Here is a 22500-nt window from a genome sequence, read left to right as displayed (position 1 = left end):
AGAAACGTTTCTCCTGCTGATTGTTTTAGCACAATAAGCCCCGTTAAGGGTTTTTAGAAGCAGGGCGAACCGTTTTGTGACTGGAATAACAAACAAAAGCCGAGCTCGTGCGCTCCGTTTACACGATAAACATTTATAATACGTTGTGACGACGTTGCAGACGGTAATCTTCCCGGATATGAAGCTGATTAACATTCATGGCGCCGCCCAACCGAACCACACGCCAGTCTGACGACCAATCGGCTAGCGCGCCGTCTCATTAATATTCATGAGCCGAGCCTCCGCCATCGCTTACCGCGCCCCGGGGAAACGCGCGAGTGACGTCACCAACGACCGATTCAAACGCGCGTGCGGAGCGTCTTTCTGCAGCAGCGACTGAAGGTCAGGGACACGGAGAGCACCGAGCACCGGATCTGAAGGTATGCCACATTCATCATCACATCTGACAGCAACACTGATGACAATAATGGTGATTATTATAATAATACCGCTGCCGCTGGCGGGACAGTCCCGTTATTATCAGGAATGATGCTGAGCGCGAATATCAACAAATGATGATGTGCAGCATGTGCTGATGATGCGACCTTATATATTAAATTACCGCACAATAACGCGATGATGCGGCAATCTGATGAATATTGATGAACACGGAGCGGTTGCATCCGGTCCCGTGAAGTCAATAGAAGTGCCGCTTCTATATTTATCCGGCTTTGAGGCTGTAAGCGGGTTTGGCTCATCTGGGTCACTCCAGCGGGTCACATGACTCGCGTTTATGATGCTACACACCGATCAGGCATAACATTATGAATATCACGGATCTCTTCATCTCCTGTTAGTGGGTGGGATATATTAGGCAGCAAGTGAACATTTAGTCCTCAGAGTTGATGTGTGTGAAGCAGGAGAAATGGGCAAGCGTAAGGATTTGAGCGAGTTTGGCCAGATTGTGACGGCTAGACGACTGGGTCAGAGCATCTCCAAAACTGCAGCTCTTGTGGGCTGTTCCCGGTCTGCAGTGGTCAGTATCTATCAAAAGTGCTCCAAGGAAGGACCAGTGGAGAACCGGCCACAGGGTCATGGGCGGCCAAGGCTCATTGATGACCGTGGGGAGCGAAGGCTGGCCCGTGGGGTCCGATCAAACAGACGAGCTACTGGAGCTCAAACTGCTCCAGAAGTTAATGCTGGTTCTGATAGAAAGCTGTCAGAATACACAGAGCAGCTCAGTTTGAGGCGTATGGACCAGTCAGGGTGACCTCTGACCCCTGACCCCGCCGAAAGCACCAACAGTGGCACGTGAGCATCAGAACTGGACCACGGAGCGATGGAAGAAGGTGGCCTGGTCTGAGGAATCCCGTGGATGGCCGGGTGTGTGTGTGTGTGTGTGTGTGTGTACCTGGGGAACACACGGCCCCAGGATGCACTATGGGGAGAAGGCGAGCCGCATCAGGGCTGTTTTGGTAGCAAAATGGGGAGCAACACAATATAACTGCATTATCAGACAGAAACACACTCTAGTACTCGTACAGGTTTTGTTATGGTGTAGTTGCCGAGAATGAAGAATGTCGGGCGGGTGTAAAACACACACACACACACACACACACATCTAGAGGCTCACGCTGTGTTCTGGAGGAGACGCCCGCACTCTTTCATCCACACACTCTTTGTTAATGCATTTATTTATCTTTAGGTTCAATGCATATGTTCTCACAAACTCTCACGAGACACACCGGACACACATCTGGCTCCTTTTCCTCAGAACAACATCACCATATAGATGAGCTTATTATTGTGTGTTAGGAAACGCCCGCGGCTGCTCTCAAGAACAAGGTGAAAGGTCACGGTGATGACCCTAAACAAACCCGTAACCCTAATAGTCAGAATTTTTATTTTCTTTTGAATGCAACATTCAAAAAAACGACAAACATGCATTTGTGTTGTTACATCAGGCTGTCATGGAGAATTAATGCTGGTGATGTAAATCAACGAGAGCATAAAATGCTTATCAATATCAATATCTGCCGTAAGATCATATTTAAGTGCTCTGTAATTGCAGTACAATTATGATTGACAGATGAACTAATAACCTTCCTCATAAGCCCAATGATCATATTTAATACTCATGATTTTTCTAATAAATGATGATGGATAATCAAGTAAACCTGAGCTGCTTCAGTGCTGATGAAATTAGGGATGGACATTTTGTCTGAAACATAAACAGGGATAATATCAAACAACAATATATTGGCCAATAATTCAGAATCCAGATTTTTATATAATTTTTGAGAGTCTGATTAAAGCCAATAACCGATATATTGGCCAATAAATCCAAATTTTATATAATTTTTGAGAGTCTGATTAAAGCCGATAACCGATATATTGGCCGATAAATCTGAATCCTAATTTTTATATAATTTTTGTGAGTCTGATTAAAGCAGATAACCGATATATTGGCCAATAAATCCAAATTTTATATAATTTTTGAGGGTCTGATTAAAGCTGATAACCGATATATTGGCCGATAAATCCAAATTTTTATATAATTTTTGAGAGTCTGATTAAAGCCGATTAACCGATATATTGGCCGATAAATCAGAATCCCAATTTTTATATAATTTTTGAGAGTCTGATTAAAGCCGATAACCGATATATTGGCCGATAAATCTGAATCCCAATTTTTATATAATTTTTGAGAGTCTGATTAAAGCCGATAACCGATATATTGGCCGATAAATCTGAATCCCAATTTTTATATAATTTTTGAGAGTCTGATTAAAGCCGATAACTGATATATTGGCCAATAAATCCAATTTTTTTTAGATATTTTTGAGAGACTGATTACAAAAACAAAAGTCTCACCTTTAAATCCATGTCCCAAACACACAATTATATTTTCTTATTATAATTTTTTGTGGCCGATATGACAGTGTGTTTTCCTTTTTAAAGAGATTCAATCGTATTTCCACCAATTCAAACACATAATAGTGAACAGTGCACATCTGAAGTGTCTGAAATACTCCATTATTAATCAGCTTTAATATATCGGCCAAATGTTCTGATCTGACTGATAATGATATGAACTTTATCAAATGAACATTTATCGGCTGATACCGATATGGTTCACTCTAAACCCTAATGCTCAAAATAAGAAACTGGTTTGAGTAGAGCCAACTCAAATCAAACAAATGAGTTCAAATTAATGAACGTTTATGAGTATTTAGAACGAGTTCTCAAAACGGACACATTTTCAGTAATCCTTATTTTTTTAATTTAGATGAACTTAAATTTAACCGAAACTGGGATGGAATTTCTATTTCCCAGCATGCTTTGCCAGGACACTCAACAGTCACAATAAATGGCAAAATGAAGTGTTACATGATGTTTTTTTGTGCAAGATTAACATTAAGTGGGAGATTTAGACGTGTTTAATGTTTTTTATGCTAGTTTAGAAGAGTTTCCACTACTAACAATTTGAGTATGAATGAACTTAAATATTTCAAGAGCAATTAAATGGTTAATGGACTGCATTTATACAGCGCTTTTAACAGACCTATGGCAGTATAAAGTGCTTTACATATCGCCTCACATTCACCCATTCACACACCGACGGCGGTGTAGAGCAATTCAAATGTATGATCACAAAATAAAAAGTTCTGAACCATTTCTTAACTTAAAAAATTGATACAACCGATTGCCTAAAGTTTTGCCAACTTACTTTACAGTGTAAATATTACTAAAAATATCAGTTATTCTTGCGTTTAAGTAATAATCGGCACTGATTTAAAGACCCGTTTGTACAGTTACAGTAAAGACAGATCATGTGGATCAAAGGCCATATGAATTCATGATACGAGTAATGAATTATTATTACAGTAGCTGTGAGTTATTGTCCAAACACTAGCGTCTGTGTACGTGTGTACATTCTGTAGGTTGATGTTATGATATCTCAGATGTTTCTGAAATATTAAACAGGTGGAGACACACGTCCGCACGACCCAAACGTCCATTGTTCCTCTGAAGTCTGAAACTCTAGAGCTTGTTTTTGTCTTCAAACACTCGCAGACCTTCAAAAGTGACCTCGGGAACAGAGTCTGCAGGTCTTTCCTTTTATTCAAACTCTTCACAGAGGCTTCGACCTTTCCCCTACACTCGCAGAAATGTGCCGTAGATACAGTTTACGCATGAATAATTACAAGCTTACACCTCGAGATCAGTCGAGTCCGGTCTGCTTTATTTCTGCAGTGATTACACAACACATTAATATAACTGGGGCCAGGGGCGTAGCACCAAATTTTGGGCCCTGGGTACAAACCATCTTGCTGGGCCCCCGTACCATATATGTGTATGTATAGAAAACGGACTTCCCTGCCTTGGGCCCTGGTTACTCAGTACCCTTTATCCCCCCAGTCCCACGCCCCTGACTGGGGCTGAGTAAAGCCTTCAACATGAGCTGAGAAACTCTGAGGTGGAGCGTATGAGAGAGCGGAAAACATCCCCAGAACGTTTGGCTGACGTTCACATCACTTGTTTTTGGGAACGTTACATTGTGTCATTCTTCAAACGTTAAGGGAACGTTACATTGTGTCATTCTTCAAACGTTAAGAGAACGTTACATTGTGTCATTCTTCAAACGTTAAGAGAACGTTACATTGTGTCATTCTTCAAACGTTAAGAGAACGTTACATTGTGCCATTCTTCAAACGTTAAGTGAACGTTACATTGTGCCATTCTTCAAACGTTAAGTGAACGTTACATTGTATCATTCTTCAAACGTTAAGAGAACGTTACATTGTGTCATTCTTCAAACGTTAAGTGAACGTTACATTGTGCCATTCTTCAAACGTTAAGTGAACGTTACATTGTATCATTCTTCAAACGTTAAGAGAACGTTACATTGTGTCATTCTTCAAACGTTAAGTGAACGTTACATTGTATCATTCTTCAAACGTTAAGAGAACGTTACATTGTGTCATTCTTCAAACGTTAAGAGAACGTTACATTGTGTCATTCTTCAAACGTTAAGGGAACGTTACATTGTGTCATTCTTCAAACGTTATGGGAACGTTACATTGTGTCATTCTTCAAACGTTATGGGAACGTTACATTGTGTCATTCTTCAAACGTTAAGAGAACTTTACATTGTGTCATTCTTCAAACGTTAAGAGAACGTTACATTGTGTCATTCTTCAAACGTTAAGAGAACGTTACATTGTGTCATTCTTCAAACGTTAAGAGAACTTTACATTGTATCATTCTTCAAACGTTAAGAGAACGTTACATTGTGTCATTCTTCAAACGTTAAGAGAAAGTTACATTGTGTCATTCTTCAAACGTTAAGAGAACGTTACATTGTGTCATTCTTCAAACGTTAAGAGAACGTTACATTGTGTCATTCTTCAAACGTTAAGGGAACGTTACATTGTGTCATTCTTCAAACGTTAAGAGAACGTTACATTGTGTCATTCTTCAAACATTAAGAGAACGTTACATTGTGTCATTCTTCAAACGTTATGGGAACGTTACATTGTATCATTCTTCAAACGTTAAGAGAACGTTACATTGTGTCATTCTTCAAACGTTATGGGAACGTTACATTGTATCATTCTTCAAACGTTAAGAGAACGTTACATTGTGTCATTCTTCAAACATTAAGAGAACGTTACATTGTGTCATTCTTCAAACGTTAAGAGAACGTTACATTGTGTCATTCTTCAAACGTTATGGGAACGTTACATTGTATCATTCTTCAAACGTTATGGGAACGTTACATTGTATCATTCTTCAAACGTTAAGAGAACGTTACATTGTATCATTCTTCAAACGTTATAGGAAAGTTACATTGTATCATTCTTCAAACGTTATGGGAACGTTACATTGTCATTCTTCAAACGTTATGGGAACGTTACATTGTGTCATTCTTCAAACGTTATGGGAACGTTACATTGTATCATTCTTCAAACGTTAAGGGAACGTTACATTGTATCATTCTTCAAACGTTATGGGAACGTTACATTGTATCATTCTTCAAACGTTAAGAGAACGTTACATTGTATCATTCTTCAAACGTTATGGGAACGTTACATTGTATCATTCTTCAAACGTTAAGAGAACGTTACATTGTATCATTCTTCAAACGTTATAGGAAAGTTACATTGTATCATTCTTCAAACGTTATGGGAACGTTACATTGTATCATTCTTCAAACGTTAAGAGAACGTTACATTGTGTCATTCTTCAAACATTAAGAGAACGTTACATTGTGTCATTCTTCAAACGTTATGGGAACGTTACATTGTGTCATTCTTCAAACATTAAGAGAACGTTACATTGTATCATTCTTCAAACGTTAAGAGAACGTTACATTGTATCATTCTTCAAACGTTATGGGAACGTTACATTGTCATTCTTCAAACGTTATGGGAACGTTACATTGTATCATTCTTCAAACGTTATGGGAACGTTACATTGTATCATTCTTCAAACGTTAAGAGAACGTTACATTGTATCATTCTTCAAACGTTATGGGAACGTTACATTGTGTCATTCTTCAAACGTTAAGGGAACGTTACATTGTATCATTCTTCAAACGTTATAGGAAAGTTACATTGTATCATTCTTCAAACGTTAAGAGAACGTTACATTGTATCATTCTTCAAACGTTATAGGAAAGTTACATTGTATCATTCTTCAAACGTTAAGAGAACGTTACATTGTGTCATTCTTCAAACGTTAAGAGAACGTTACGTAACATTTTAAAAACGTACGATGCATTATTAAAGGCAGGATAACTTAAGACAAGCGTTCTGTTGGCTGAGCAGAGGTACAGTGATGTGTGATCTGCTGATTCGGCTGTTTGTAATGTGAGAAATCCGGCCTAAAGATGAGAAAAAGGTCATCTAATGAAATATTCATGAGGCAGCACTTACCGTTTCAGACTACACCGAGACCTTGAAGCTGAAGGACGGCCAGAAACACACACTGTGTTACCAAATAGTCTGCTGTCAGCCAATCACCTCACTTCAGCTTCTGATTGGCTATCACTTTCAACAAGTCGTGTGATACGTTCATATTTTGAGCGGCTCAATTCAGCCACCGATCAGGCATAACAAACCTAATATTGTGTTGCTGACCCGTCTCTGATGGACTCCTCTAGACTCCTGAAGGTGTGCTGTGGTATCCGTCACCAAGATGTTAGCAGCAGATCCTTTAAGTCCTGTTAGTGCGGACTGGTTTGTTCAGCTCATCCCACAGATGCTCGATTGGATTGAGATCTGGGGAATCTGGAGGCCGAGTCGACGCCTCAAACTGGTTGTTGTGCTCCTCAAACCATTCCTGAAGCATTTGTGCTTTGTGTCAGGAGCATTATCCTGCTGGAAGAGCCACAGCCACCAGAATACCGTTTCCATCAAAGGCTGAACATGGTCTCAGCAATGCTTAGGTAGGTGGAGCGTGTCAGCATTAACTTCTGGAGCAGTTTGAGCTCCAGTAGCTCGTCTGTTTGATCGGACCCCACGGGCCAGCCTTCGCTCCCCACGGTCATCAATGAGCCTTGGCCGCCCATGACCCTGTGGCCGGTTCTCCACTGGTCCTTCCTTGGAGCACTTTTGATAGATACTGACCACTGCAGACCGGGAACAGCCCACAAGAGCTGCAGTTTTGGAGATGCTCTGACCCAGTCGTCTAGCCGTCACAATCTGGCCAAACTCGCTCAAATCCTTACGCTTGCCCATTTCTCCTGCTTCACACACATCAACTCTGAGGACTAAATGTTCGCTTGCTGCCTAATATATCCCACCCACTAACAGGAGCCGTCATGAAGAGATCATCAGTGTTACTCACCGGTCATAATGTTATGCTGGATAAGTGTATATCAAAATATCAAATCCAGAGTTATTATAAAGAAAGGGCTCTTTATGAGTGTGTGCTGATATACCTTACAGTAATGTCGCTGGAAGGTTATTTGGATTTGAGGAGTGCAGCAGAAAACAAAAGCTCATCTTACAGTCCCGTCACATGAGCGCTGTGTGTCAAACGTTTGGCTTAAGTATCACATGATCAGAATAACTGGAGTTTTGTTTGGTTTGTAAACCGTGATTCGTTACGTCTGTAGCCCCGCCCACATTTCCAGCAGCAGGAGGCGTGGCTTGAGCAGTGACTGACAGCTGTGGACATGAATGCTTCTAATGTCCGTCTGTGTTTGCTTTTATCAGTGCTCATTCACACCAGAGACTAAAACACGCCCCCTCTCGTCTGTCATTGGTCAGTCAGGCAGTTGGCCCCGCCCCTCTGATTGTCAGTTGTGATATCCACCAATGCCTCCCCCTGTCGGACCGCCAGCTGTCCCGCCTCCGGATGGTGGGTGGGGCTGGGCCGTTGTGGGCGGGGCTTTCATCTCCATTGGCTTCTCCTACGCCTTCCCCAAAGCCACCACAGTGTTCTTCAAAGACATCCAGAGGATCTTCAACGCCTCCTACAGTCAGGTGGCCTGGATCTCATCCATCATGCTGGCCGTCATGTACGCTGGAGGTAAAGCGCGTGCACACACACACACACACACACACACACACACACACACACACACACACACACACACACGTTTGTTTTTGTGACATATGGGGACATTCCATAGGCGTAATGGTTTTTATACTGTACAAACCGTATTTACTATCCCCTTACACTGCCCCTAAACCTACCCATCACACACACACACACACACACACACACACACACACACACACACACGTGTGAGAAGCACTTTCCGTTCACATTAAATTAAATTCATTACTGGACTAATTAGATCTAAACACACGTCCAGATCAAACCGGCCTGCAGTCGCTCACAAATTACATCAGCATGTTTTATTATGAATGAGCATTAACATGCAGAGAACACACACACACACACACACACACACACACACACTTCAGCGCTGCAAATCATTAGCGAAGCAAAATATCCCATGATGCATCTGCAGTATAAGACTTCAAGGAAAACTTTCCACCTCAGAGAACATCGTTTTGACTGTAAAGACACATGACTGTGTGTGTGTGTGTGTGTGTGTGTGTGAGAGTGTGTGTGTGTGTTTGTGTGCGTGAGAGAGAGTGTGCGTGTGTGAGAGAGAGTGTGTGTGTGCGTGTGTGAGAGAGAGTTTGTGTGTGTGTGTGTGTGTGTGTGAGTGTGTGTGTGTGTGAGACGCACACACACACACTCAAAATAATATCAATGAAGTCACATGGTGTGTTTATTATTGATCAGTGTTTTTAATTAAGATTTTCATTGTAACATTTAGTAATTTTGTTGCATATTGTAAAGAGTTTTCCAGTGTAAGTGAGCCGCTGGTGTGTGTGTGTGTGTGTGTGTGCATGCAGGTCCCATCAGCAGTATTCTGGTGAATGCGTACGGCTGTCGGCCAATCATGATCCTGGGAGGCTTCCTGTGTGCCGTGGGGATGATCAGCGCCTCGTTCTGTAATAACGTCACTCAGCTCTACGTCTGCATCGGCGTGATCGGCGGTGAGCTGCTTTAGCACCGCTGGAGGTCATGTTGGTGACCCCATCTGTGATCTCTGACCCCATCTGGTCTCCATTAGTGCTGTCGTCTCCCAGCCGATTGTTAGTCGATACGTTCTGGCTCAACCAAAATTATGATTGGTCGTTTTTTTGCGTTCCTTTCGTCAGTTTTTCCGCGTTTGTTTTGCTGTGTCCGTTTCGCCAGTTTTGTTCGTTTTATCAGTTTTGAGCGTTCGTTTTTGGTCACTTTTGCCGCGTCCGTTTTGTCTGTTTTGCCGAGTGTGTTTCGTCAGTTTTCCCGTATCCGTTTTGTCTGTTTTGCCGAGTGTGTTTCGTCAGTTTTCCCGCGTCCGTTTTGTCTGTTTTGCCGAGTGTTTCGTCAGTTTTCCCGCGTCCGTTTTGTCTGTTTTGCCGAGTGTGTTTCGTCAGTTTTCCCGCGTCCGTTTTGTCTGTTTTGCCGAGTGTGTTTCGTCAGTTTTCCCGTATCCGTTTTGTCTGTTTTGCCGAGTGTGTTTCGTCAGTTTTCCCGCGTCCGTTTTGTCTGTTTTGCCGAGTGTGTTTCGTCAGTTTTCCCGCGTCCGTTTTGTCTGTTTTGCCGAGTGTGTTTCGTCAGTTTTCCCGCGTCCGCTTTGCCGAGTGTGTTTCGTCAGTTTTCCCGCGTCCGTTTTGTCTGTTTTGCCGAGTGTGTTTCGTCAGTTTTCCCGCGTCCGTTTTGTCTGTTTTGCCGAGTGTGTTTCGTCAGTTTTCCCGCGTCCGTTTTGTCTGTTTTGCCGAGTGTGTTTCGTCAGTTTTCCCGCGTCCGTTTTGTCTGTTTTGCCGAGTGTGTTTCGTCAGTTTTCCCGCGTCCGTTTTGTCTGTTTTGCCGAGTGTTTCGTCAGTTTTCCCGCGTCCGTTTTGTCTGTTTTGCCGAGTGTGTTTCGTCAGTTTTCCCGCGTCCGTTTTGTCTGTTTTGCCGAGTGTGTTTCGTCAGTTTTCCCGCGTCCGTTTTGTCTGTTTTGCCGAGTGTGTTTCGTCAGTTTTCCCGCGTCCGTTTTGTCTGTTTTGCCGAGTGTGTTTCGTCAGTTTTCCCGCGTCCGTTTTGTCTGTTTTGCCGAGTGTGTTTCGTCAGTTTTCCCGCGTCCGTTTCGTCTGTTTTGCCGAGTGTGTTTCGTCAGTTTTCCCGCGTCCGTTTCGTCTGTTTTGCCGAGTGTGTTTCGTCAGTTTTCCCGCGTCCGTTTCGTCTGTTTTGCCGAGTGTGTTTCGTCAGTTTTCCCGCGTCCGTTTCGTCTGTTTTGCCGAGTGTTTCGTCAGTTTTCCCGCGTCCGTTTCGTCTGTTTTGCCGAGTGTGTTTCGTCAGTTTTCCCGCGTCCGTTTTGTCTGTTTTGCCGAGTGTGTTTCGTCAGTTTTCCCGCGTCCGTTTTGTCTGTTTTGCCGAGTGTGTTTCGTCAGTTTTCCCGCGTCCGTTTTGTCTGTTTTGCCGAGTGTGTTTCGTCAGTTTTCCCGCGTCCGTTTTGTCTGTTTTGCCGAGTGTGTTTCGTCAGTTTTCCCGCGTCCGTTTTGTCTGTTTTGCCGAGTGTGTTTCGTCAGTTTTCCCGCGTCCGTTTTGTCTGTTTTGCCGAGTGTGTTTCGTCAGTTTTCCCGCGTCCGTTTTGTCTGTTTTGCCGAGTGTGTTTCGTCAGTTTTCCCGCGTCCGTTTCGTCTGTTTTGCCGAGTGTGTTTCGTCAGTTTTCCCGCGTCCGTTTCGTCTGTTTTGCCGAGTGTGTTTCGTCAGTTTTCCCGCGTCCGTTTCGTCTGTTTTGCCGAGTGTGTTTCGTCAGTTTTCCCGCGTCCGTTTCGTCTGTTTTGCCGAGTGTGTTTCGTCAGTTTTCCCGCGTCCGTTTCGTCTGTTTTGCCGAGTGTGTTTCGTCAGTTTTCCCGCGTCCGTTTCGTCTGTTTTGCCGAGTGTGTTTCGTCAGTTTTCCCGCGTCCGTTTCGTCTGTTTTGCCGAGTGTGTTTCGTCAGTTTTCCCGCGTCCGTTTCGTCTGTTTTGCCGAGTGTGTTTCGTCAGTTTTCCCGCGTCCGTTTCGTCTGTTTTGCCGAGTGTGTTTCGTCAGTTTTCCCGCGTCCGTTTTGTCTGTTTTGCCGAGTGTGTTTCATCAGTTTTGCCGCGTTCGTTTTCTGTTTTTCTGTGTTCCATCAGTTTTGCCTGTTTCATCAGTTTTCCTGTATCCGTTTAGTCTGTTTTACCGCATTTGTTTCGTCTGTAATGCCTCATCTTTTTTGTCAGAATTGCGAGTCTGTTTAGCCACGTCCGTTTCATCAGTTTTCTGCGTTTCGTTAGTTTTGCCGCATTCGTTTCAGCAGTTTTGCCACATTTTGGCGCGTCCATTTTGTCAGTTTTGCCGCATCAGTTTTTGCCGCGTTTGTTTCGTCTGTTTTGCCGCGACCGTTTCACCAGTTCTGTCCGTTTTGTCGCATCTATTTTGTCAGTTTTTCTGCGTCCGTTTTGTCACGTTCGTTTTGCCTGTTCTGCCGCGTTCTGCCAGTTTTGCCGCATTCATTTCGTCTGTTTTGTCGTGTCCGTTTCATCAGTTTTTCTGTGTCCGTTTCGTCTGTTTTGTCACGTCCGTTTCATCAGTTTTTCTGTGTTGGTTTCGTCTGTTTTGTCACGTCCGTTTCATCAGTTTTTCTGTGTCCGTTTCGTCTGTTTTGCCGCGTTCATTTCGTCTGTTTTGTCACGTCCTTTTCATCAGTTTTTCTGCATCTGTTTTGCCGCGTTCATTTCATCTGTTTTGTCACGTCCGTTTCATCAGTTTTTCTGTGTCCGTTTCATCTGTTTTGTCACGTCCGTTTCATCAGTTTTTCTGTGTCCGTTTCATCTGTTTTTCTGCGTTCATTTCGTCTGTTTTGTCGTGTCCGTTTCATCAGTTTTTCTGTGTCCGTTTCGTCTGTTTTGTCACGTCCGTTTCATCAGTTTTTCTGTGTCCGTTTCGTCTGTTTTGTCACGTCCGTTTCATCAGTTTTTCTGTGTCCGTTTAGTCTGTTTTGCCGCGTTCATTTCGTCTGTTTTGTCACGTCCTTTTCATCAGTTTTTCTGTGTCCGTTTAGTCTGTTTTGCCGCGTTCATTTCGTCTGTTTTGTCACGTCCTTTTCATCAGTTTTTCTGTGTCCGTTTAGTCTGTTTTGCCGCGTTCATTTCGTCTGTTTTGTCACGTCCTTTTCATCAGTTTTTCTGTGTCCGTTTAGTCTGTTTTGCCGCGTTCATTTCGTCTGTTTTGTCACGTCCTTTTCATCAGTTTTTCTGTGTCCGTTTAGTCTGTTTTGCCGCGTTCATTTCGTCTGTTTTGTCACGTCCTTTTCATCAGTTTTTCTGCATCTGTTTTGCCGCGTTCATTTCATCTGTTTTGTCACGTCCGTTTCATCAGTTTTTCTGTGTCCGTTTCATCTGTTTTGTCACGTCCGTTTCATCAGTTTTTCTGTGTCCGTTTCATCTGTTTTTCTGCGTTCATTTCGTCTGTTTTGTCGTGTCCGTTTCATCAGTTTTTCTGTGTCCGTTTCGTCTGTTTTGTCACGTCCGTTTCATCAGTTTTTCTGTGTCCGTTTCGTCTGTTTTGTCACGTCCGTTTCATCAGTTTTTCTGTGTCCGTTTAGTCTGTTTTGCCGCGTTCATTTCGTCTGTTTTGTCACGTCCTTTTCATCAGTTTTTCTGTGTCCGTTTAGTCTGTTTTGCCGCGTTCATTTCGTCTGTTTTGTCACGTCCTTTTCATCAGTTTTTCTGTGTCCGTTTAGTCTGTTTTGCCGCGTTCATTTCGTCTGTTTTGTCACGTCCTTTTCATCAGTTTTTCTGTGTCCGTTTAGTCTGTTTTGCCGCGTTCATTTCGTCTGTTTTGTCACGTCCTTTTCATCAGTTTTTCTGTGTCCGTTTAGTCTGTTTTGCCGCGTTCATTTCGTCTGTTTTGTCACGTCCTTTTCATCAGTTTTTCTGCATCTGTTTTGCCGCGTTCATTTCATCTGTTTTGTCACGTCCGTTTCATCAGTTTTTCTGTGTCCGTTTAGTCTGTTTTGCCGCGTTCATTTCGTCTGTTTTGTCACGTCCTTTTCATCAGTTTTTCTGCATCTGTTTTGCCGCGTTCATTTCATCTGTTTTGTCACGTCCGTTTCATCAGTTTTTCTGTGTCCGTTTCATCTGTTTTGTCACGTCCGTTTCATCAGTTTTTCTGTGTCCGTTTCATCTGTTTTTCTGCGTTCATTTCGTCTGTTTTGTCGTGTCCGTTTCATTCGTTTTTCTGCGTCCGTTTCGTCTGTTTTGCAGCGTTCGTTTGACCTGTTTTGCCACGTTCTGTCAGTTTTGCCGCGTTCATTTTGTCAGTTTTGCAACACTGATTTCATAGATTTTGTTTTATTATTCGTAGCGGCGTTTGCTAACCGATGCTCACCGTGTCCCTTGTCTTGCCTCCTCTCTCAGGCTTCGGTCTGGCCTTCAACCTCCAGCCGGCGCTGACGATGATCGGCCGATACTTCTACAAGAAGCGTCCAATCGCTAACGGCTTCGCCATGGCGGGCAGTCCGGTGTTCCTCAGCACGCTGGCGCCGCTCAACCAGTACCTCATCAATGAGTACGGCTGGAGGGGAAGCTTCCTAATCCTCGGCGGCCTGATGCTCAACTGCTGCGTGGCCGGAGCGCTCATGAGGCCCCTGGTGGCCCCGGCGGGCCAAAGCAAGCCAATCGAGGAAAAGCCGGCACCGTCCCAAAAAGAGAAAACCACAGCCTGGCAAACCGTCAATAAATATCTGGACCTGTCGCTCTTTAAGCACCGCGGCTTCCTCATCTACCTATCCGGGAACGTCATCATGTTTTTGGGATTTTTCGCGCCGATTGTTTTCCTCTCGTCCTATGCCAAGGACAACGGCGTCGACGAATACCAAGCGGCTTTCTTGCTCTCAATCCTGGCATTCGTGGATATGTTCGCCCGGCCGTCAATGGGCCTTTTGGCCAACTCCCGGTGGATCCGGCCCAGAATCCAATACTTCTTTAGCTTCGCCGTGCTTTATAACGGCGTTTGTCACCTGCTTTGCCCGCTGATCCAGAGCTACACCGGTATGGTGGTTTACGCCGTCTTTTTTGGCTTCGCTTTTGGTATGGTGAGCGCGGTTCTATTCGAGACGCTGATGGATCTAGTGGGAGCTCAGAGGTTCTCCAGCGCCGTGGGTCTCACTACTATTGTGGAGTGCTGTCCGGTGCTAATCGGACCGCCGCTAGCAGGTAAAAAACACACGATACATTTAAAGGACAACTCCGTTGAGAAACGAACCTAGGGGTAATTAACAGATGGTTAGCGAGTAGATCGTTCTCTGGGATGAGTTCTCATGAAAATCAAAAGTAAAGAGTTTATCTCTAAAAACAGATTAGCTTATAACGCTTGTCTATGGGGCATTGAGTAAGTGAAATTAAACCGCTAGTTAATACCACTAACAAGACTCAAAATAGCCTCACACTAACACGGCAGCATAATGAGGGTCTCTACATGCAAACCGAAGCATTGAGAACTTTGTAAGAGTACAAACAGTTTAATAAGAAGATACTTTATAAAGACAGTACATCTTGGAAAACAGTATCGACCAGTCAAGCCACGAATGCTGTGCTTTTTTGAGCCTTGTTAGTGGTATATAACAAGGACAAGACTATAAGCTAATCTGTTTTTAGAGATAAAACACTTTACATTCAATTTTCATGAAACCGCATCCCAGAGAACGATCTACTCGCTAACCATCTGTTAATTACCTCTAGGGCCATTTCTCACCGGAGTTGTGCTTTAACATTTAGCAGACGATAAAGCAGACGAATGATAGACTGTAAAAAAATATGGACGTGACGTCATCGATAGCATTCTGAAGAGCCGCTTTGAAGCGTAAAGTAGAGACGAGCTGGGCGTCGCCATCGCGCGGATAACTGAAAGTGGGCAGAGAGGCGGGATGTGATAGGATAATCCATGTTTCTGAAGGACAGATCCTTAAAGTACAGTACATATACTCAAAGTGTGCTTAAGTACAGTACTCAAGTAAAGATACTCAAAGTGTACTTAAGTACAGTACTCAAGCAAACCACAGATACTCAAAGTGTACTTAAGTACACTACTCAAGTAAAGTATAGATACTCAAAGTGTACTTAAGTAAAGCACTCATGTAAAGTACAGATACTCAAAGTGTGCTTAAGTACAGTACTCAAGTAAAGATACTCAAAGTGTACTTAAGTACAGTACTCAAGTAAAGATACTCAAAGTGTGCTTAAGTACAGTACTCAGGTAAAGTGCAGATACTCAAAGTGTGCTTAAGTACAGTACTCCAGTAAAGCACAGATACTCAAAGTGTACTTAAGTACACTACTCATGTAAAGTACAGATACTCAAAGTGTGCTTAAGTACAGTACTCAAGTAAAGATACTCAAAGTGTGCTTAAGTACAGTACTCAAGTAAAGATACTCAAAGTGTGCTTAAGTACAGTACTCAGGTAAAGTGCAGATACTCAAAGTGTACTTAAGTACAGTACTCAAGCAAACCACAGATACTCAAAGTGTACTTAAGTACACTACTCAAGTAAAGTATAGATACTCAAAGTGTACTTAAGTAAAGCACTCATGTAAAGTACAGATACTCAAAGTGTGCTTAAGTACAGTACTCAAGTAAAGATACTCAAAGTGTACTTAAGTACAGTACTCAAGTAAAGATACTCAAAGTGAACTTAAGTACAGTACTCAAGTAAAGTATAGATACTCAAAGTGTACTTAAGTACAGTACTCAAGTAAAGATACTCAAAGTTAACTTAAGTACTGTACTCAAGTAAAGTATAGATACTCAAAGTGAACTTAAGTACTGCACTCAAGTAAAGTATAGATACTCAAAGTGTACTTAAGTACAGTACTCAAGTAAAGTATAGATACTCAAAGTGTACTTAAGTACAGTACTCAAGTAAAGTATAGATACTCAAAGTGAACTTAAGTACTGCACTCAAGTAAAGTAGATACTCAAAGTGAACTTAAGTACAGTACTCAAGTAAAGTATAGATACTCAAAGTGTACTTAAGTACAGTACTCAAGTAAAGTATAGATACTCAAAGTGAACTTAAGTACTGCACTCAAGTAAAGTATAGATACTCAAAGTGAACTTAAGTACAGTACTCAAGTAAAGTAGATACTCAAAGTGAACTTAAGTACAGTACTCAAGTAAAGTAGATACTCAAAGTGAACTTAAGTACAGTACTCAAGTAAAGTATAGATACTCAAAGTGTACTTAAGTACAGTACTCAAGTAAAGATACTCAAAGTGTACTTAAGTACAGTACTCAAGTAAAGTATAGATACTCAAAGTGTGCTTAAGTACAGTACTCAAGTAAAGTATAGATACTCAAAGTAAACTTAAGTACAGTACTCAAGTAAAGTATAGATACTCAAAGTAAACTTAAGTACAGTACTCAAGTAAAGTATAGATACTCAAAGTGAACTTAAGTACTGCACTCAAGTAAAGTAGATACTCAAAGTGTACTTAAGTACAGTACTCAAGTAAAGTATAGATACTCAAAGTGAACTTAAGTACTGTACTCAAGTAAAGTATAGATACTCAAAAAGTGTACTTAAGTACAGATGCTGTGCTAATACATGTCTAATACATGCCGTTTCATCCGCAGGGAAATTAGTGGATATCACGAAGAACTACAAGTACATGTACCTGTGCTGCGGAGCTGTGGTGGTTTTCGCCAGCATCTGGCTCTTCATCGGGAACTTTATCAACTATCGGCTTCTGGAGCGCGAGCGCAAACACGAGGAGGCGGAGAAACGGGCGGAGCCGGAGGAGCAAACGGAGACGGATGCAGATGCTCAGGCGGAGCAGCAACTCTGTGGAAGTAAAGATGGCGTCATGCAGTGCGAAACCAACATCTGAGCGTCTATGCAAACACTGGACTCGTGAGGACACTGCCAAAGCCAATCAGCAATCAGCCTCGTCCTTCAACCTAAACGCCGTGCACTTTGATATAGGCTTCGTGTCGCTCGTTTCTGGTGGCTCAGGCTCAGCAGACGTCAACGCGCTGCTCGTTTGAGTCCGTGTTATCCGTTCAAACACACGAATTGCTGTCTAAAGCGGATCTAATGTTGCTGAATGTGTTTCTGATGCTTTAGTACGGAGCCCCGCACATGACATGCAGTAAAAAAAGTTATATTTCGTAGCAGTTATATACTACTATTTAGTTTCCTCGATTTGCTAAATTGTGCGCACGTTTAACGAATTTGTTCCCTCGGTTTGCTAGATCGTGCGCACGTTTAACGAATTCGCTCCCTCAGTTTGCTAAATCGTGCGCACGTTTAACGAATTCGCTCCCTCGGTTTGCTAAATCGTGCGCACGTTTAACGAATTCGCTCCCTCGGTTTGCTAAATCGTGCGCACATTTAACGAATTCGCTCCCTCGGTTTGCTAAATCGTGCGCACGTTTAACGAATTCGCTCCCTCGGTTTGCTAAATCGTGCGCACGTTTAACGAATTCGCTCCCTCAGTTTGCTAAATTGTGCGCACGTTTAACGAATTCGCTCCCTCGGTTTGCTAAATCGTGCGCATGTTTTACTATTTCGTTCGCCCGATTTGCTAAATCGTGCGCATGTTTTACTATTTAATTTCCTTGATTTGCTAAATCGTGCACGCGTTTAACGAATTCGCTCCCTGGGTTTGCTAAATCGTGCGCACGTTTAAATAATTAGTTCCCTCGGTTTGCTAAATCGTGCGCACGTTTAAATAATAAGTTCCCTCGGTTTGCTAAATCGTGCGCACGTTTAAATAATTAGTTCCCTCGGTTTGCTAAATCGTGCGCACGTTTAAATAATAAGTTCCCTCGGTTTGCTAAATCGTGCGCACGTTTAAATAATTAGTTCCCTTGGTTTGCTAAATCGTGCGCACGTTTAAATAATTAGTTCCCTCGGTTTGCTAAATCATGCGCATGATTGATAAATCGAGGGAACGAATTAGTAAAACGTGCGCACGATTTATAAAGCGAAGGAACGAATTAGTAAAACGTGCAGAAATGTATAAATCGAGGGACTGAAATAATAAATAACGTGCACTATTTACCTTTATTTTCTTGCATGTCATGAGCGGGGCTCCGTAATTTAGAGCCTTATGTGTCTGACCAAAATCACTTCTGAGGATTTTTACTGATCGTTATTACTTACCAAAATCTAGAAGCAATATGATTTACATCAGAAGTCCTCAGGGGAAATGTTAGTTTCTTGGGCTTTATTTTTACACAGCAAACATACGGACGGAGAGTGGCATCATAAACACTCTTTAACCAATGATGTATCGCCTTAAATATAATTATTCCACTATGAAATGTGTACTATATTTAAAGTATTTACTAGGCTGGATGTTATATGATTTATGTATGAAATGCATCTTCATATCTCATAGTTCTGCTTTTCTTTTATGCCCTTTTTGAGAATGTATTAATGGAATTAATTCACGTCTAGACGAGCACCGGAGTATTAATACTTATCATTAAATTATTATCTTTACTATAGTATATGCATTTTAATGCCAGATGTTGTGCTATTTATAGTATGTAAATAACTAACAGCACTAATCACATTGGTTTAATGATGTGGTTATTGTGTGCATCATTTTATTTTTTGTATCGTTCGTTTGTCAAGAACAGACCAAACTGCCACTAAAACATTCACATGATTATTATTTGTATTATTAACTTCATGCATTTTTGTGTGTAATTGTTCAAATTAGCCAAACAAGTGTAATCAGTTTAACCTTTCATGACATGTGGTCATAATTCTGGATGTCCTGAAGTTTGAAATTAAACCACAACATTTGGAAGATCATGAGATCTGCGGCTTCCCTCTTCAACACAAATCAAACGAGTCGCTCTCACTCCAAACCGCTTTAATCGATTCATAAGACGATTCAGCTGAGCAGATACACGACTGGGCGACATATTACCACACAACAGTTTAATAAACATGAAGTTCGAATTACAGAGACTTTAAAATAAACATTAAGTGTGACTTACAGAGACTTTGTTTGACCTCAAATCCACCTCAGAAAGAAGCGTTGAATGAATCATGTGTCGCCGAGCGAATCGGTTCAGGCGATGATTCAAATGACTCACTAGAGTCACGTGGTGGTACACGTTTATTATTATAGCGAATTAACCAATATAACGAACTATCATAAAGCATATTTAAAATAAAATAAAAACATGGTAAGAGACTCTTTACCTGAATGCAGATTAATTATTTCTTGTGAAATTCAATAAATTAAATAAATAAATGAATTAATTCTTGTGATTGTAAGGCAAAAATGGCTAATTTCTGCTATAAAAGAGGTGAAAAACACCCTACTCTGCCTACTAAGTCATAATTATGATATAAAAAGTCGAAATTAAGACATAAAAATGTTGAACATTTTTTCTCCTAATTGTCATATTTTCGATTTAGTATGCCATAATTTTGACATTATAAGTTTTAAGTAAGGCACAATATGAAATATTTTTTTGGATTAAAATATTCAAAAAAACACTAGAACAATGTTTTATATATATATATATATATATATATATATAAAACACTGTTCTGGTGTTTTTTGGATATTTTAATCCAAAAAAATCTTCAAAATCATGAATTATGACATAATTAGGATATATATTGTTGTCTTGTGTACTCAAATTATCCCGAATGTTTCCAAGAATGTTTAAATCCAGGGAAATAAGCAATCACTTAAGGAAGTTGAGACATATTGTGCCTTTAATAATCAAAAGTTTATTTTATGCGTCTCGTCTCGCGGAAGAACATTAGCCGGAACTACTTCTATTAACGTGTATGACGCGTCACGCAGGTTCTGTGCTTCCCTAGCAAAAATTGTCCCAATATAAACACTTATTATAGGTGTACCGTAGTGTACTCGCTCGTTTTATAATGTTTAATACGCAAAGTTAGATAGTGAACCTTTAATGTCATCATTTTAGATTGTGTGTGGTGTAATTATGATTTGGGCTTCCATAATGTGTCATATATTCGTTCACATGCGTGTAGATCCAACAGTAAAACTGAATTAAATATCGTGTATTTATGAGGATTGTTGTTCCTGTTAGTGACCAACAGGAGGCGCTGCTGTCCTTTGTTTACAACACATCTCTCTCTCTCTCTCTCTCTCTCTCTCTCTCTCTCTCTCTCAGAGCGTTATTTTCCGCAGAGATAGTGAAAACAATCCGCTTTGAGCTATTTTAAAGACTTTAATTGAAACACTTTTCCTTCTAAAATGTCTGAATGAAAAACAAACGCGTCCCAAATCGCCCTACAAGTGTGTGAGGAAAGAGTACGTGTTCATAACCGAACGGACCTTTATCAAATACACAATGGTGTTTCATTTTGTATTTGATATTTATTGTGAAAATACACAAATGTGGATAACATCGAATACACACCTTTTCTCCAGGTTATATACTGATTATTAATCACTCAAACCCCCTTCTCTGAACTGCTTAACCGTCAAACCACCTCCGCCATGTTTGTAGTTTTCTTTTATTCGCGTTTGTAGTTCTAACCGAAACTCACGTTCGAGGACGTCAGCACTGATCCCGAAAGTCTTCCCAAGGTTAGTGAAGGATGGATGTTTGTGTAATGTGATTCTCAGACGCTTTAATAATCATGTAAATGGAGGCCGTATTAGAACTGCTTTGCACTTTTTTAATATTGCTGACGCTAGAAATCCATAAAGTGTGGAAGAAAGAGTCATGTTTATTTGGGATGACAGATTGAGGTAATGTAATGATATTCATAGAGGTCTGGGGGACTGCAGCCTCACCTATTGTTATGAATTCATAATCATATTGCTGCTGTAAGTGTTACCGCAGAGATGATGCATTTTTAATTATGTTTTTCCGTTGACTTTAACAAAACTCCAGAATTATTTTCTAGTGAAAACGAATTTCATCATAAAACAGAATAAATTAATGAATAAACAAGTATTAGTGGCATAACTATTGGTAATAAACAAGAGCATTTAGTATAAAATGCATGCAAGAAAAGTCTATTTTATTTATTATTATTATGTTACAGATCTTCTGGTTTTGTCATGTGACATCCTGACCTCAGGGTCACGTAAAGGTCAAATGATCAGATATTCTCATCTGGTCTAGGCTCAAGAACACGTATATACACACCTAGAATATCTTAGCAACTGCCTAGAAACGCCCTAACAACTGCCTAACAACCACCCAGAACACCTTAGCAACTGCCTAGCAACCAAGCAGAACACATTAGTAACCGCTTACCAGCACCTAGCAACCGACCAGGATACCCTAGCAAACCATTAAAAAAAACCTAGCAGCCACCTAGAACACTTCGGCAACAGCCTAGAAACCCCCTTGCAACTGCCTAGCAACCACCCAGAACACCTTAGCAACCTAGCAGAACACATTAGTAACTGCTTAGCAACACCCTAGCAACCAATAAGAAACACCCCAGCAGCCACCTAGAACACCTTAGTAAACCGCCAAGAAACACCCTTGCAACTGCCTAGCAACCAACCAGAACACATTAGTAACCACTTAGTAACACCCTAGCAACCAACCAGGATACCATAGCCACCACTAAGAAACACCCTATCAGCCACCTAAAACCCTATAGCAAACCGCCAAGAAACACCTTTGCAACTGCCCAGCAACCAACCAGAACACATTAGTAACCTCTTAGTAACACCCTAGCAACCAACCAGGATACCCTAGCGACCACTAAGAAACACTCCAGCAGCCACCTAGAACACTTTAGCAACCGTCTTGAAACACCCTTGCAACTGCCTAGCAACCAACCAGAACACATTAGTAACTGCTTAGTAACACCCTAGCAACCAACCAGGATACCCTAGCAACCACTAAGAAACACCCCAGCAGCCACCTAGAACACTTTAGCAACCGTCTTGAAACACCCTTGCAACTGCCTAGCAAACAACCAGAACACATTAGTAACTGCTTAGTAACACCCTAGCAACCAA

At 41.6% G+C, this 22500-nt stretch overlaps 1 protein-coding gene and 1 long non-coding RNA gene across 3 annotated transcripts in view; both read left to right on the top strand.

Moving 5' to 3' along the window:
* Positions 1-271: 271 nt before the first annotated feature.
* zgc:165507 (uncharacterized protein LOC561188 homolog) lies at positions 272-17745 on the top strand. 2 transcript variants are annotated; one of them, XM_067426821.1, is made up of 5 exons: positions 272-419; positions 8205-8520; positions 9363-9506; positions 13927-14724; positions 17141-17745. In XM_067426821.1, exons 2-5 carry the CDS (start codon positions 8307-8309, stop codon positions 17392-17394), a joined length of 1410 nt encoding a protein of 469 aa, XP_067282922.1. In that variant the 5' UTR covers positions 272-419; positions 8205-8306; the 3' UTR covers positions 17395-17745. The 2 variants fall into 2 exon arrangements, with proteins under 2 accessions (XP_067282922.1, XP_067282923.1); XM_067426822.1 differs by having other exon boundaries at positions 303-419; positions 8259-8520.
* Positions 7704-22500, top strand: part of LOC137048648 (uncharacterized) — a 47329-nt gene continuing 32532 nt past the window's right edge. The window contains exon 1 of the long non-coding RNA XR_010899493.1: positions 7704-7804. This is a non-coding gene — a long non-coding RNA (uncharacterized lncRNA). The remainder of the gene's footprint in view (positions 7805-22500) is intronic.

Source organism: Pseudorasbora parva, chromosome 20 (assembly GCF_024679245.1).
Source record: "Pseudorasbora parva isolate DD20220531a chromosome 20, ASM2467924v1, whole genome shotgun sequence".
Classification (NCBI taxonomy): Eukaryota; Metazoa; Chordata; class Actinopteri; order Cypriniformes; family Gobionidae; genus Pseudorasbora; species Pseudorasbora parva.
Note: the sequence above shows the minus strand (reverse complement) of the source record. Positions and strands in the feature narration are given on the sequence as shown.